Source organism: Myotis myotis, unplaced genomic scaffold (assembly GCF_014108235.1).
Source record: "Myotis myotis isolate mMyoMyo1 unplaced genomic scaffold, mMyoMyo1.p scaffold_m19_p_3, whole genome shotgun sequence".
NCBI lineage: Eukaryota > Metazoa > Chordata > Mammalia > Chiroptera > Vespertilionidae > Myotis > Myotis myotis.
This window is the reverse complement of record NW_023416335.1, coordinates 146,848,614-146,865,819: the sequence shown is the minus strand read 5'-3', so window position 1 is coordinate 146,865,819 and position 17,206 is coordinate 146,848,614. Positions and strand designations below refer to the sequence as shown.

At 46.0% G+C, this 17,206-nt stretch overlaps 1 protein-coding gene across 2 annotated transcripts; it reads left to right on the top strand.

Annotated features, from left to right (window-relative positions):
- The first annotated feature begins 7,076 nt into the window (after positions 1-7,076).
- On the top strand, positions 7,077-10,405 carry LOC118650137 (kinesin-like protein KIF18B). Of its 2 annotated transcripts, XM_036298060.1 has the most exons (2): positions 7,077-9,575; positions 9,806-10,405. In XM_036298060.1, the coding sequence occupies exons 1-2, from the start codon at positions 7,115-7,117 to the stop codon at positions 9,910-9,912; spliced, it is 2,568 nt and encodes an 855-aa protein (XP_036153953.1). In that variant the 5' UTR covers positions 7,077-7,114; the 3' UTR covers positions 9,913-10,405. The 2 variants fall into 2 exon arrangements, with proteins under 2 accessions (XP_036153953.1, XP_036153952.1); XM_036298059.1 differs by having other exon boundaries at positions 7,077-10,405.
- Positions 10,406-17,206: the final 6,801 nt, after the last annotated feature.

Here is a 17,206-nt window from a genome sequence, read left to right as displayed (position 1 = left end):
TTGTATAGCTTATCCTTTAGACAGGCATAAAAATTCATTATAGCCCTAACCGGTTTGGCTCAGTGGATAGAGTGTCGGCCTGCGGACTGAAAGGTCCCAGGTTCAATTCCGGTCAAGGGCATGTACGTTGGTTGCAGGCACATCCCCAGTAGGAGGTGTGCAGGAGGCAGCTGATCGATGTTTCTCTCTCATCGATGTTTCTTACTCTCTATCCCTCTCCCTTCCTCTCTGTAAAAAACCAATAAAATATATTTTTAAAAAATCATTATAAAATGTAATTTATACACAGTTTGTACTTCCCTGGTAGTTAGGATTAGTGGTAAAATTAATGTGTATAATTAATTTCTTAAGTTCTTAACTGCCTTCTTCCTGATTCCTTTTAGTATTACAAATTTATTTAAGTCATAAAAAGGATTCTTGAGGCAGGAATCACCAACTACTCTTGGAGTGGAATTCCTATCGGGTACAAAACTATTACTAACGTTTCCAACACAGTGTTTCTAGGCTGGCCTCGTATGAGGAGTGCTGCGTGAAGGCTGTGCTGGTGCGTCTGCAGGAGAAGTTCGGTGCTGACCTCTGCTGCCCTCTCGTTAGTCTCGTGTAGTTCATTTGCCAATGACTTTCTACATCCTGTTTCTTCTTGGTAGAGTTGCCTATATTTTCCCCATTTACAGTCTAAAGAAGTTTTCATGTTGGAGAGTTCAGATTCAACATCTTTAATTCTGAGTTCAAACTGGCTTCTTATTGAAGCACTATTATTCTCTCTTAACTGCTCTAGATTTTCTTGAGCAGGTTACAGACATGCTTGTGCCGGGAGCCGGTCCATGCTTGCTGTTTCAAGGGACCTGGCATATATGGCATACTGTTCTTAATATGTTTGCTCACCTTCTTGGCACTATGTGTTTTAACCAAGGTCACCTCTCTGAGAAAGGTTGTTTCCCCAGGTAGGGATTTTCCCCTGAAGTTAGGGAGGGAATAAAACCTCTCAACTAAGTGCCAGGCGGGTAATTAATCACTTTAACTATGAACAATCATGCTTAAGCTACATAATCTTTACTCCTTGGAATGGAGATAAGAAACACCCTAACCTTTGTAATAGAGATTGATAGGATTTGAATCAACTGGTATAAATGCAGATGTAACAAGACAGCAAGACACAGAACTTAGAACACAGAACTTAGAACACAGAACTTCGCTGGAGAGAACATGGCAAAAGATCCTGGACTGAACCTGACTACAGAAATTGGCAAGAGAACCTGACTAGAACCTGGTGACTGAACCTGGCTGGAGAACCTAGCGAGGGAACATGGCTACAGAACCTGGCTGGAGAACCTAGCAAGAGAACGTGGACACAGAACCTGGCTGGAGATCCTAAGCAGAACCTCTCTGGAGATCCAGACCAGAACTTGGCTGGAGATCCTGGCTGGAGATCCTGGCTAGGCTGCTGAACAACTGAACGCTGTCTCCGTGTCATTCCTTACTCGCCGACTCCGTCCACACCTTTGGGGACCCCTGGACCTGCTGGGGTTGGACCCCGGCATGCTTGTGTCTGTAAAAATAGATTGACTTGTTCTAATTTTTCTGCTACATTCTGTCTTGTTCTTTCTTAAATCTTCTGTTTATACTGTTTTACTTTACAGTATTCTACCATATTAATTTCCATGTTTTCTGAGGTTTATTGCTGCTTGTTTCCACCTCTCTTTTATATTCCTTAGTTTTTCACATTTCTGTTGAAGTGTATTTTTTTCATCCAGATGTATAGATTTTGAAGATGCAGGTTGCACTTTTGCTATAAGATCATCATTCTGGTAATCTCTTTTTCTAATTCACCATTTTTCTTCATTTCTTGATGCAAGCTATATTGCAGAGATAGGTTTAACTCCATATATTTCTTTAACTGTTCCTTTTCATGCTGAGAACGGTCCCGCTTCCTCCGAGCTCCAGCGCTGGGCGGCGGCATTGGGTGAACCAGGGACATACAGGGAGGAACTGAACTGTCTGACATCAGGGCAGGAATTCAGGGGTGGCTTTCTCCCAGATGGAGATGCTCCTAGGGGTTATTGTTCCTGTTCATCCTGACTCTTTTGTATTTGATGTGCCAGTATCCAGTAAGTACTCAATAAATGTAGTTTACTGACCGGTTTCCTGCCTTGTAATGTTTCTTCCTTTCTCTGATGACTGGAGCTCTCTCATTACAATTAGTCTTCATAGTATTGTGATCACACATCTTTTATTGGCATCCATTGTAGTAACAGAAGATCTTTGATGGCAACGATCACATCTTAAGTATTGTTCTGCCTGACTACCCTGTAGTGTCACTAGTTTTCACAGGGAACAATTTAATCTCTCATCCTGTCCCAAAGACGCACCGGAAGCACCGGTGCATCACCATCACATTTACCCCTAATTTCTCTACCTCTTCCTCAGCCTCTTCTGTTCACATCCACATGGTGAGCCCTCTACTTTTGGACTCACCTACTGTGATTTGAGCATTTAGTAGTACTTAATGTTTAAGACCATGTTGGCTGAACTATCTTCGCAACCGAGGGACAACAATAGATAGGAAAGTATTTTGAAAATGTAAGTAACACTCTTGCCAGGTAGCTTAGTTGCTTAGAGCATCATCCTGATACATCAAGGTTGCAGGTTTGATCTCCAGTCAGGGCACATACAAGAAGCAGCCAATGAATGCATAAATAAGTGGAACAAAATCGATGTTTCTGCCTGGCCAGCGTGGCTCCATGGTTGAGCATCAACCTATGAACCAGGAGTCATGGTTCAATTCCTGGTTAGGGAACATGCCCGGGTTGTGGGCTTGATCCCCAGTTAGGGGGCCTGCAGGAGTCAGCCAGTCAATGATTCTCTCTCATCATTGATGTTTCTATCCCTCCCTCTCCCTTCCTCTCTGAAATCAATAAAAATATATTTAAAATAAGTTAGTGAGGATGTGGAGAAATTAGAACCCTCATGTTGCTGGTGCAAATGTAAAATGGGTATAGCTACTTGGAAAAATAGTTTGGCAATTCCTCAAAAAGCTAATCTTAGTTATCCTAATGACCCAGCAATTCTACTTCTAGGTGTACACCCAAGATAAATGAAAACATGCTTACACAAGAACTTGTACATGATTGTAGCAGACTTATGCATAATAGCCAAAAAGGATACAACCCAAATATCCATCAGCGATGAAGGAAGTAAAATGGGGCATAGCCATACAGTGGAATGTTATTCAACCTGAAGGAAATAAGTACTAATTTTGCTACAACAGAATGAATCTTGAAAACAAATATAAGCTGAAACCGGTTTGGCTCAGTGGATAGAGCGTCGGCCTGTGGACTGAAAGGTCCCAGGTTCGATTCCGGTCAAGGGCATGTACCTGGGTTGCGGGCACATCCCCAGTGGGTGGTGTGCAGGAGGCAGCTGATCGATGTTTCTCTCTCATCGATGTTTCTGACTATCTCTCCCCCTTTCTCTCTGTAAAAAATCAATAAAATATATTTAAAAAAAAAAAAGAAAACAAATATAAATGAATAAAGCCAGACACAAAAGCCACGTATTATATAATTTCATTTATATGAAATGTCCAGAATAAGCAAATTCTTAAAAATAGAAACTTGATTACTTGTTGCCAGGGGATGGGGCAAAGGGGATTTCCATTTGGGGTGATGAAATGTTCTAGAGTTAGTAGTGATGATTGCACAATCTTGTGAATATACTAAAAACACTGAATTGTACATTTAAACATGGTTTTAATACTATGTAAATTTATCTCAACATTTGTAAAACATGACAAGTTTTGTTTAGAATTTTAAAGCAAACATTAAAAATACAAGGTTTTGATTTCTATTTCTCCATTCTTGTACAAGTGGAAGAGAATATGTGTTTACCAAGGGTTAATTACTTTTGAGATAACGACTAAGAACAAGTAAAGTCAGCTAATTAGGTAGCTCACTTCTTTAAGAAGAGCAAAGTGTAAGTCTCATTTTTCTAAACAGTGTGGTAAGTAGGTAGGGCTGCTATCCATATTTTGCATGTAAGAGATAGGAGATTAAGGGGTTAGTCATCTAGCAATGTGACTCAGACCAGTAATTTACAGCCTTTCTGCCTCAATAACACTTAATTCTTCTCATGTTCAAAGCATTAGCTCATGCCTAAATACTTCGCAAATTTCTTTCCCTGGAGTAATTTAAGACTGTGTCAAATTTGAACATCAGGTGGCATAAATATAAAACTGAGATAAGAAGCTTGCTAGCCATTAGTAACATGTAAGAAGATTCTGGTGTTAAGTTCTGGTGGGTGGAATATTAAAGAATAGATATTTGAAATCTCTTGTACAAGACATTCCTTAGCATATCCCACTAATATCTCCAGTTGGTTTTTAAAAAAATAGTAATAGACTTTAAACTCTTGAGATTGAAACCAAGGAAAATGAGGAGTAAAAACAGGAGTAAATACTGTTTTTAGAATTGCAAAGAATTTTTAAAGTACAGTGAGAAACCCAGAAATCATAAAGTTCTGAGTTCCAAATTGAATGAGTTTAGGAATCTCCTGAGATTTGCTTTAAAGTACAGTCATGTGTCACAGGGATACCTTCTGAGAAATGCACCATTAAGGGGTTTTGTCATACAAACATCAGTGTGCACTTACACTAACCTAGATGGTATCGTCTGCTACATACCTGGGCCCCGTGGTATAGCCTTTTGCTCCTACGCTACACAAGCCTGCACAGCATGTTACTGTGCTAGATACTGTAGGCAAGTGTAGCACCATGGTAAGTATTTGTATATCTGCACTCAGAAAAGGTACACAAAACGTCTGAGGCTGATGCCCACACATAACACAGCACAGTTTTACAGCAAACCTTTTTTTAAGTAGGAGTACACTCTAAAATGGCAATGAGGACCGGCCGCTGTGGCTCAGTGGTTGAGCGTTGACCCATGAACCAGAAGGGCACATGCCCAGGTTTCGGTCTCCTTCCCCAGTAGGGGGCATGCAGGAGGCAGTGGAGCAATGGTTCTCGCTCATCACTGATGTTTCTCTCTCCCGCTCCCTTCCTCTCTCTGAAATCAATTAAACAAAATGACGAGAAGTGTAATGTAGTAAATATATAAACTAGTAACAGCCGTTTTTTATCAATATCGTGTGCTGTGCATAACTGTATGTGCTACACTTTTATACAACTGGCAGTGCAGTAGGTTTGCTCACATCAGCATCACCACAGACATTTTACAGCAGCTGTGTTGTCATTAGGAGACGGGAATTTTTCAGCTCCCTTATATTCGTATGGGACCATTGTGATATATGTGGTTCATCAGTGGATTGAAACATTATTCAAAGCATGACTATAGATATGTAATTACTCATGGTGAGAGCAAAACTCAGCCCTGGCTGGTGTGGCTCAGGTGGCTGAGCATTGTTCCATTCCCCCTCAGGGCACATGCCCGGGGTTGTGGGCTTGATCCCTAGTAGGGGGTGTGCAGAAGGCAGCTGGTAGATGTTTCTCTCTATAACTTTCCCTCCTTCTCTCTCTAAAATCAATAGAAGCATATTTCTTTTAAAAAGAACAAGCCCTGATTTTGCCTCTTGTTTTCTTGCATGCCTCAGATCAATTTAATGAAAGTGGTGAGCAACTGGCTGCTGGGGGCCATCACCCATGTCACCCTAATCAGAGTCATAGAAAGCTATCCCTTTACATAGGCAGGGGGGTTGGAGCACTGTCTCATCCATGGTCTTCTAGGTCAGTAGGAATAGCACGCTATTTGCCCCATTTTACAGGCTAGTAAACTGACTCTCAGCCACTAGTGATTGGAATCAGGCAAAACTCTCTGACCCTTACAACCTCGGGTGATGGGTATCAGCATGAGGATGGCCCACCAGAATCCAAGCAGCAGGTGGCTGTGGCGGATGGAGACGGGGCTACCCAGCAATGCCCTAAGGGGTCAACCCTCATTCAACAATCAGTCTGCGACACTCCTACCACTGTCAGAGCCAAGCGGATGGAATCGTCATTCTCTGCCTCCGCCAACTTTTCCACACCAAGGCTGCTCTCGAAATTCATTCTAGGGATCCTTGAGTGCCGGAAGCCGGTCCATCCTTGCTGCTTGACACAGTCGCTGCAGGGAAGAAACATCTGCACAGCATATGTCTCAAGGGACCTGGCGTATATGGCATACTGTTCTTAATATGTTTGCTCCCCTTCTTGGCACTATGTGTTTTAACCAAGGTCACCTCTCCGAGAAAGGTTGTTTCTCCAGGTAAGGATTTCCCCCTGAAGTTAGGGAGGGAATAAAACCTCTTAACTAAATGTCAGGTGGGTAGTTAATCACTTTAACTACGAACAACCACCCTTAAGCTACATAATCTTTACTCCCTGTAATGGAGATAAGAAACGCCCTAACCTTTGGAATAGAAATTGACAGGATTAAAATCAACTGGTATAAATACAGATGTAACAAGACAATAAAAGATAGAACTTGGCTGGAGATCCTGGCTAGAGATCCTGGCTAGGCTGCTGATCAACTGAACGCTGTCTCCGTGTCATTCCTTCTTCAAAGACTCCTTCCACACCTTTGGGAACCCCTGGACCTGCTGGGGTTGGACCCGAGCAGTCCAGGGACGGGGAGAAACCCTGGACAGTGACTTGGATAAGCAGATGCCCACAGAAAAAGCAGGTTTGAAAACGGGTTTGATGTCTCATTGCTGCAATTGGTGATGAATCCAGTCCCAGGGACCACGTCCCCCTATCTACCCCCCACGTCTCTCACCCCCGGATCTCAAACGCGCTGGTAACTGCCGGTAATCCTGTAATCCGTCCAGCTTCGGAGCCTGCCTGGAGCAGCAGTAACGGGAAGTGCGCACGCGCACTGCTGGCGCAGTCCTTTGTTACTTAGGAAACAGCCAATCAGCGTCGCAGGCATTGACCAATGGGAAGCGCGGATGAACCGACCCGGCTGATTTAAAAGCGCAGCGCGGGGGGGGGGGGGGGGGGGGGGGGGGGGGGGCAGTGGTTTTCTTGAAGGAAGGGGAGCTTGCGGGGCGCAGTGTTTGCGGCAGAGGAACCCTAGCGAGCGGCAACACCGGCGGCGGCGGCAGGGAACCGAGGAAAGGTGTTGCCATGGCGATGGCAGTGGAGGACAGCGCGGTGCAGGTTGTGGTTCGGGTCCGACCCCCCACCCCACGGGAGCTAGAAAGCCAGCGGAGGCCTGTGATTCGGGTGGTGGATGAGAGGGTTCTGGTGTTTGACCCTGAAGAGCCCGATGGGGGCTTCCTTGGCCTGAAATGGGGCAGCGTCCATGACGGCCCCAAGAAGAAGGGCAAAGACCTGACCTTCGTCTTTGACCGGGTCTTTGGCCAGGCGGCCACCCAACAGGATGTCTTCCAGCACACCACCCACAGCATCCTGGACAGCTTCCTCCAGGGCTACAACTGCTCCGTGTTTGCCTATGGGGCCACGGGGGCCGGGAAGACACACACCATGCTGGGAAGAGAGGGGGACCCCGGCATCATGTACCTGACCACCATGGAACTGTACAGGCGGCTGGAGGCCCGCCAGGAGGAGAAGCAATTCGAGGTGCTCATCAGCTACCAGGAGGTGTACAATGAGCAGATCCACGACCTTCTGGAGCCCAAGGGACCCCTTGTCATCCATGAGGATCCCGACAAGGGGGTGGTGGTACAAGGACTTTCCTTCCACCAGCCAACCTCAGCTGGGCAGCTGCTGGAGATGCTGACCAGGGGGAACCGTAACCGCACACAGCACCCCACTGATGCCAACGCTACTTCCTCTCGCTCCCATGCCATCTTCCAGATCTTCGTGAAGCAGCAGGACCGCGTTCCAGGTCTGACCCAGGCCCTTCAGGTGGCCAAGATGAGCCTGATTGACCTGGCTGGCTCCGAGCGGGCGTCCAGCACCCACGCGAAGGGGGAGCGGCTGCGAGAAGGTGCCAACATCAACCGCTCCCTGCTGGCCCTGATCAATGTCCTCAATGCCCTGGCCGATGCCAAGGGTCGCAAGTCCCATGTGCCCTACCGGGACAGCAAGCTAACCCGCCTGCTCAAGGACTCCATTGGAGGCAACTGCCGCACAGTGATGATTGCTGCCATCAGCCCCTCTAGCCTGACGTATGAGGACACGTACAACACCCTCAAGTACGCCGACCGGGCCAAGGAGATCAAACTTTCTCTGAAAAGCAATGTGGTCAGCCTGGACTGTCACTTCAGCCAGTACGCCACTATCTGCCAGCAGCTCCAGGCTGAGGTGGCCAGTCTGAGGGAGAAGCTTCGAATGTATGAGGCAGGAGCCCAGGCCCCACAACAGGACCTTCCACAGCCTCCCAAATCAGGCACTCCACAACCTCCCCTTTCCAGCTCCTCCCCACCATCTCATCTTCCCAGCCAGCCCTGCACCCCAGAGCTCCACCCAGGAGCTGCAGTTTTTCAAGAGGAAAGCCTGGGGGCAGAGGTCCAGGTGGAGAGGGTCAGGGAAGGAAATTCTTCAGACCAGGAGCAGCCCTCGGAGGACAAAGACAAAGACCCGGCCAAGGAGGTCCCGATCCGGGTGTCAGAACAGAGCCTCCGACAGTCACGGCTGGAGTCCCCTGGCCTGACCCTGGAGGCCAAGCAAGCCGTGGGCCACCTCTCACCACAGAACCTGGAAAGGGACTGTTCTAAGCAGTTGGCGCTGAAGGTGCTGTGCCTGGCCCAGCGGCAGCACTCCCTGCTCCAAGCAGCCAACCTCCTGACCCCTGACATGATCGCAGAGTTTGAGACCCTGCAGCAGCTGCTGCGAGAGGAAAAACCTGGGCCTGGAACTGAGGCCTCCAGGACTTCTGGCCCAGCCAGGGAGGCACCTCTGGCTCAGGAGCTGTGTTCAGAGCCAAAGCCTCCAGGATACTCTGGCCCTGTGACCCGGACCATGGCAAGGCAACTGAGTGGCCTCATGCACGGTCTGGGGGCCCCACCTGGGCCTGACAGCACCCCTGCCCAGGCAGCTCTGCAGTCTGTGGAGAAGAAGAGAAGAAGGAAACTGAGCCCCTCAGAGCAAGACAGTCATCAAGCCCCAAGGCTGGGGACCAAGCGCCAGCACCAGTCCTTCCTGCCCTGCCTGCGAAGGGGGTCCCTGCCTGAGACTCAGCCTTCACTGGGACCCACCCCCCCAAAAAAGGGAAGGGTCTCCTCCCCCTGCCACTCCCCTCGCTTCTGCCCAGCCACAGTCATCAAAAGCCGGGTGCCTCTGGGCCCTTCTGCCCTGCAGAACTGCTCCACCCCGGTGGCCCTGCCCGCTCAGAACCTCAACATTACCTTTGATTCCTCCGAGGAGTCCCCCTCAAAGCTGGGTTTCCATGAATGCGCTGGCTGGGAAAATGTGCCCCAGAACAGGCTGGATCAGCCCTTCATCCCCAGTGGACCCGTGCCCCTGTTCACCATGAAGGGCCCCAAGCCAGCCTCTTCCTTCCCTGAGACCTCATCCCGCAAGAAGAGGTGCATTGTGAGTTCCTCCATTGCCCGCCGCAGCCGCATCGCCCGCCTCCCTAGCAGCACCTTGAAGAGGCTAGGGGAGTCCCTCACTGCCCCAGGTGACTAGCGCTGGGAACAGGGATGGTCTCGGCTGGCTACCGTGACCAATGAAAACAGGAAGTAGGAAGTGACAAGGTGGGCAGAGACCCAAGGACCTGGGAGTACTTCCAAGCATCTCAGGAATCCTGAGGAGAGATGGGAGATGGGATGGAAGAAGAGAACAGTGGGACCAAGCCGGACTTGTCTCCTTTCTCCCTGCCTCCCCCCCCCTCCCCCCACTGGCCAGCAGAGTCCCCCTGCAGTCCCCATGGCCCTGGCAACCTTCAGAGCCAGAGGGAACTGATGAGGGTTAGGGAAGTGCTGTCAGCCGGGAGATGCATTGCCAGGGTGTCCTGATTGCTGTCCCCTCTTGGATCCTGGAGCAGCCTGCACCAGGAGCCCTGACCTGCCTTCCTCAGCTTGAAGCAATGAACGCCAACACCCTCTTCCTTTACTCACCCTCCTCTCCTAGTCATTCATTCTGCTAATCGCGCTCTTATTCATCTCTTGTTATATTCAGCTTCTCAGCATGTATATATACATTTGTGAGTGTTAATGTGTTGCTATTTTAAAGGTGCTCCCCATCCCCCCCCCCCCCTCAGTTTATAACCCTCTCCCTGCAGGCAGGTGGCTGGAGGTCTTTGTTCCGCGTCCCCAGTCTAACACAGGGCTCTGTCTAATGATGGCAGTGGAGGAGGGATGACGAGGAGGAGGGGGCCTGGTCTGGAGCCCCAGCTTGGCTCTTCCTGGTTTTGTATGCATGCATATAAGCATAACCAATGGACATAAGACACTGGGGGGTAGGGGAGGCCAGGGGATTGTCAAGGGCGGGAATAAAAGGAGTCATATGTAATACTCTTTGTAATACTTTAAGCAATAAAACAATTTAAAAAAATAAAATAAAAAGAACAAGCCCTAGCTGGTTCTGCTAAGTGGTTTGAGTGTCGGCCCACGGACTGAATCGTGTCCAGTTCGATTCTGTCAAGGGCACATTCCTTGGTTGCAAGTGGGCATTTGCTAGAGGCAACCAATTGATATGTCTCCCTCACATTGATGTTTCTCTCTCTCTCTCTCTCTCTCTCTCTCTCTCTTCCATTCCTTTCACTCTCTCAAAAAAATTAATGGAAAAAAATCCTTGGGTGAGCATTAACAACAACAAAAGAACAAAATTCAGCCAAGTAAATTTGAAGTTCTACTTGGCTTTATGAAGCAATTCATGAACCATGCTTTATTTCATCTAGCATCTAGAAGGGTACTCAGAAGGTGTGAACAAAATGGAAGGTTTTTGTAGGGAGCAGGGTGAGGCAGGGGAGCTGTTAACAAAAGGAAAAATCATTTTTTAGACCAGGACATCTTTTAAGGGAGGGCAAGGGTTTTCAGTCTCATAAATTGCCTCTTCTCTGGGGTGATGGGGAGGGGATGAAGAGGGCTCACATGACAGATGACCTCATTGGTGTTGACCAGAAAATTCCACACTGGTTAAGATTACATTTCTGGCCCTAGCTCGTTTGCTCAGTGGATAGAGCATCGGCCCGCAGAACTGAAGGATTCCAGGCTCAATTCCAGTCAAGGGCACATGCCCAGGTTGTGGGCTCAATCCCCAGTAAGTAGGGGGCATACAGGAGGCAACCAATAAATGATTCTCTCTCATCGATGTTTCTATGTCTCTCCCTCTCCCTTCCTCTCTGAAATCAATGAAAATATATGTATTTTTAAAAATCAATAACATTTTTTAAAAGAAGAGATTAGACACATTTATAGTAAGTTTTCATTAAGGTTTGGTGACCAGAACTAAGCTATTTTAGATCACTAAAAGCAACCTAAAGTCCCAGGACTGCCCTGTCCAATCTACAGTAGACACTTTCTGAAAAGAGCCAGATAGCAAATACTTTAGGCATTGCAAGCTATACATATACAGTGGGGCCTTGACGTACGAGTATCCCGACTAACGAGTTTTTCGAGATACGAGCTGTCTCTTGGCCGATTTTTGCTTCGAGTTGAGAGCTAAAATTCGGGTTATGAGCCAGCTTCAGATACCCCACCGCTAGTTGGCACAGCAAGTGTCACAGTGAACGCCACAACATCAGCCCAGCATCACATGTCTCACTCGTTCACTTTAAGATTTGACATACGAATAATTTGAGTTACGAGGTCGTCACGGAACAAATTAAACTCGTAAGTCAAGGCCCCACTGTACAGTCTCTTTCACTGCTACTCAACTCTACTAATGTATCCTGAAAGCAACCAAACCTAAACAAAGGAGCATTGTGCCATGCATTTACCTAATGACACTGGAATTTGCATGTTATAATTTTTACATCACAAAACATTTTCCTTCATTTTATATTTTTTCAATGAAAAATGTAAAAAAAAAAATCTTTAGTCACAGGCTATACAAAAACGGGTAGAGAGAGGGCCAGAGACAGGCCCAGGAAGGATCCTTCTGTTTCCAGGGCTAGTAACATACAGTATCATCAACCTCTAGAGGGAGCTCTAGGATTTCAGAGTAATTTACTCTTTGAATTCAGGGTAAAAACCTGAGATTTGGCCTTTTTAAATGTCCAGAGCTGACTAGGTTAGTCATAGTGCAAACTACTCGATCTCTATTCAAAGGATAGCTGTAGAGAGAGAGAATTGTAGAAGAACCTTGAAGCACCTGATTTATTTCTTTTACTTAATCTCACCAAGGCTGTTTCATGACAGGCCACAAAAGCATTATGCCATGGGGAATTTTTTTTTTATAACCTTCTAAACTCATTGCAATTTGGTTTCTTTCTGCACTCTGATGCCCACATCATCAGAGACCTTGGGGCCATGTCCAACTGGGCAGTTTGCTGGGTTTATCCTATTTAACAAAACTGACCATTTTCTTTTCCTTGAAACTATGTCTCTTCTCTTCATGATTTTTACCCCTCACCAGTCCTTTTGGCCAGCTTTTCGCAGTCTCTTTTCATGTTTTTTTAAAAATATATTTTATTGATTTTTTACAGAGAGGAAGGGAGAGGGATAGAGAGTTAGAAACATTGATGAGAGAGAAACATCAATCAGCTGCCTCCTGCACACTCCCCACTGGGGATGTGCCTGCAACCAAGGTAAAGGTACATGCCCTTGACCGGAATCGAACCTGGGACCCTTGAGTTTTCAGGCCGATGCTCTATCCACTGAGCCAAACCGGTCAGGGCTCTTTTCATGTTTTATTGCCCTGTTTATCCTGTAAATATTTCTTATTCTCTAGAGTTCTAGATGGACTCCGCACTATTTTTATCTTATTTACCCATGGTTTTAAAATTCTGTTTTTATTGTCCCAAGCCTAGACTTCCAGTTCAAATTCCCATGCTGAACTTTGGGCTCTCTATTCATTTACCTCCTAGACAATGTATTTGGGTGTTCTATGGGCATCTCAGTAGAACAAGTCCAAAACTTAAGTTATCGTCTTCCATCCTGATCTTCCCATCACGAATTCCCCACCTCGGTCATGGCATCAGTACCCATCCAGTTTCCCATGTCATCAATAGTAGACGGGATCTCCCCAGCCCAGGCCCCTCTAGGGAGAACTGCAATCCCCACTCAGAGGTGAGTCCTGTGGCCCTTCCCCCAGGCTAGAGATAATTGAATTTGGGTGGATACTTAACCCATCTGGATCCATCAGGTTAACTCCTGGGATTATCTTCAGCTTAATCTGGGACTGGTGAAGCTATGCGCATGGAGAAGAATGGTAGGTTGGTCAACAGAGATATTAAAATTGATACATAAAAAGAAGCAGAGAGTAGAAGCAATGACCTTCAATAGAGTAATTTTGACCCTGCCTTCCCAACTCCCCTCCTGCCTGTGCCTTGTGGTGCGGGGTTGCCTGTGTCCCTGGATCACCACCTTCTGGATGTAGGCTAGTTTGCCTCTAAGTTTTTGTAATTCCTATATTCCCTCTGTTGAATTATCTAACATGAGTTTTGTGTGCCTGACTGGGAATCAAACCGGCAACCTTTCGGCGCACAGGACCATGCCTAACCAACTCAGTCACACTGGCCAGGGCTCATATAAGTTATTTTTTTTTAATATATTTTATTGATTTTTTACAGAGAGGAAGGGAGAGGACTAGAGAGTCAGAAACATTGATGAGAGAGAAACATCAATCAGCTGCCTCCTGCACACTCCCCACTGGGGATGTGCCCACAACCAAGGTACATGCCTTTGACCGGAATCAAACCCAGGACCCTTCAGTCCGCAGGCCGACGTTCTATCCACTGAGCCAAGCCGGTTAGGCCATATAAGTTATTTTTAAACAGCTTTATTGAAGTATAATTTACATATTGTTATGGGATTAATTTTGTCACCCCCAAATTTTATATGTTGAAATACTAACCCCAACTACAGAATAGAGCTGTATTTAAAGATAAGGTCTTTAAGATATAATTAAATTAAAATGCAGTCATTAGGTGGACCCTAATCCAATATGACTGGTGTCCTGATAAGAAGAGGACTTTTGGATGCACACCTGTACAGAGGGAAGAGGGTGTGAAGATGGAGAAGACCATCTACAAGTCAAGGAAAGAGCCAGGAACAGACCCTTCCCTCTCAGCCCTTACAGGGAATGAACCTGCTGACATCTTGATCTCAGATTTCCACCCTCCAGAATTTGAGAAAATAAATTTTGGTAGTTTAAGCCCTCCAGTCTGTGATACTGTACTCTGTTATGGCAGCCCTAGTGAACTAACGCACATACCATAAAATTCACCCATTTCCATGTATAATTCAATTATTTTTGTTAAATTAACAGAGTTGTGCAATCTAATATGAGAATATTTTCATCATGCCTAAAAGAAAACTGGTTCCCCTTTGCAGTCACTTCCCGTTCCCACCTTCAGCCCCCAAGCAGCCACTAATTTACTAATTTTCCCTCTCTATATATAGATTTGTCTGTTCTGGACATTTCATATAAATCCTCTCCAATGATTAGGAAATTTTATATCATGATTATCTGTTAAAACCTCTTTTTTAAAATTTTTTTATTGATTAAGTTATGACATATGTGTCCTTATCCCCACAAAACTTCTTATATTGGGTCCAAATGTACTGCCCTGTGACTTCTACACAGTAACATATTCCTATTACAGATAGGTGTAACATAGGTTAGACAAATTCATGGCATGTACCACAGAATAGCTGGAACTGAAATATTCCATCCAAATGACTATTGTAATCATACAATAAGAAGCGATCGCTGCTTTTTTGCAATCAATAAGGGAAAAGGTTGTAGAAAGAGACTATGGGGGCCTAGCTGGCGTGGCTCAGTGGTTAAGCATCAACCTATGAACCAGGAGGTCACGCTTCGATTCCCGGTCAGGGCACATGCCCAGGTTGCAGGCTTGAAGACCAATGATTCTCTCTCATCATTAATGTTTCTATCACTCTCTCTTTCTCCATTCCTCTCTGAAATCAATAAAAATATATTAAAACACACACACACACAGAGAAAGAGAGAGAGAGAGAGAGAGAGAGAGAGAGAGAGAGAGAGAGAGAGAGAGAGATTGAGACTATGAGGGAGAATGCTTTTTTGAGTTGCAGGAGGATAGAGATAACCCAGGAAGGATTTCAATAGAACTGCTCATGAGAAACCCTTTCTTCATGGTGAGACCTGAACTGACAAGCTATTCCCCCAGAGCTGCTCAGGCACATCTGATAGCTAATCAAGACATTCCATCTAGACCACGTGCTCAGGGCCACACCCAGACAGACAGCATCCACACTGCCAAAGATCCATTTAGTTGAAATCTATCTAGGCCAGTGGTTCTCAACCTTCCTAATGCCGCGACCCTTTAATACAGTTCCTCATGTTGTGGTGACTCCCAACCATAAAATTATTTTCGTTGCTACTTTATAACTGTAATTTTGCTGTTGTTATGAATTGTAATGTAAATATCTGATATGCAGGATGTATATGTTACAAATTGAACATAATTAAAGCATAGTGATTTATCACAAAAACAATACGTAATTATATATGTGTTTTCCGATGGTCTTAGGCAACCCCTGTGAAAGGGTCGTTCGACCCCCAGGTTGAGAACCGCTGACCTAGGCCAATATGTCAAAGCTGCAAATGAAGAAGTCTGCTTTCACACCTAGAAGAATGGCCCCCTGCTAACCTTACCAGCCCTTAGTGACTAGGAACTAAAACCATGTGTAGGTGTGCATGCATATGTAACACCTTATTTGAGAATGACGAAGGGCCGTGTGTGAGCAGGCACTTGGGATACATCATGAATAAACAAAGGCGTCTGCGCCTGTGGAGCTGGCATTCTAGAAGAGAGTCAGAAAATACAGACTGAGCATAATAAAGGGCTCAGCTAAAGAGTTAAGTTGGAAAGTGTTAAATAAAATTAAAGAAGGTAGGAGGGTTTGGAGTGCTGGAGGGAAGCATGGACAAGGTTGCAATTTTGTCTTTTACTTTAAAAACAGGGCACTTGATTGAGGCATGACTGACATACACACACTGTACATGTTTACTGTCTACAACTTGATAACTTTGGAGATACATGCACATCAGCAACACCATCTGTGCCATAGATGTGTTCATCACCTCCAAACGTCTCTTTCTGCCCTCTTCATGGTTTTCTCTCTTCTTTTATTTGTGATGAGGTTGCGATTTTATTTATTTTTTTAATTTATATATATATATTAAATATATTTTTCATGATTTCAGAGAGGAAGGGAGAGGAAGAGAGAAATAGAAACATCAATGATGAGAGAGAATCATTGATTGGCTGCTTCCTGCATGCCCCCTACTGGGGGTCAGCCTGCCACCAGGGCATGTGCCCTTGACTGGAATTGAACCTGGAATCCTTCAGTCTTCAGGCCAACACTCTAGCGAAACCGGCGAGGGCTGAGGTTGCGATTTTAAATAGGGTAAAACCCTAGCTGGTTTGGCTCAGTGGATAGAGAGTCAGCCTGCAGACCAAAGGGTCCCAGGTTTGATTCTGGTCAAGGGCACATACCTCATACCTTGGTTGCAGGCTCTGGTCAGGGCGCATGCAAGAGGCAACCAATCAATGTGTTTGTCTCACATAGATATTTCTCTCTGTCTTCCCCTCTCTCTTCCACTCTCTCTACAATCAATGGAAAAATATCCTTGGGTAAGGATTAACAAATAATAAATAAATAAATAAGGTAATTTATGTAGGCCTGATTGAGAAGGTGCATTAGAGCAAGACATGAAGGAGGGGAGAGAGTTAGCAGTTATTGCTGGAAAGAGTGGTCTGGGCAGAAGGAACGGCCAGGTAAGCTCCCTGAAGCAAACGCATTCCTGGTGTGTTGGAGGAACATCCAAGAGTGTGGCTGGGGCTGAGTAAGCGACAGGCGGGTAGCAGAAGATGAGGTCAGGTGGGCAACAGGGAGCCAAACCACGTAGGCTCTTGGTGTCCTTGCAAGGACTTTAGTTGTTATTCCCAGTGAGATGTGAGACCAGGAGAGCAACCTGATCTGACTTCAGTTTGGAAACGGCCCCTCTGGCTGGGCTGGAGGGGAGAGACAGGGAGCAGGAGCCTGAGTCAGGAGCTGAGTTCAGGACCCAGATAAGAGATAGTGGTGTTTGTCATCAGGATCCGTGGACATGCTATGTTTGTGCAACTGGAGATTTATTTTATTTTAAATATTCTTT

What these genes read in the sequence shown, in the direction of transcription:
- LOC118650137 (XM_036298060.1), top strand. Translation starts at nt 7,115, where the DNA reads ATGGCGATGGCAGTGGAGGACAGCGCGGTGCAGGTTGTGGTTCGGGTC. An exon ending in GGAGTCCCTCACTGCCCCAG is followed by an intron (nt 9,576 to 9,805) that starts GTGACTAGCGCT and finishes ACTGGCCAGCAG; the next exon opens with AGTCCCCCTGCAGTCCCCAT.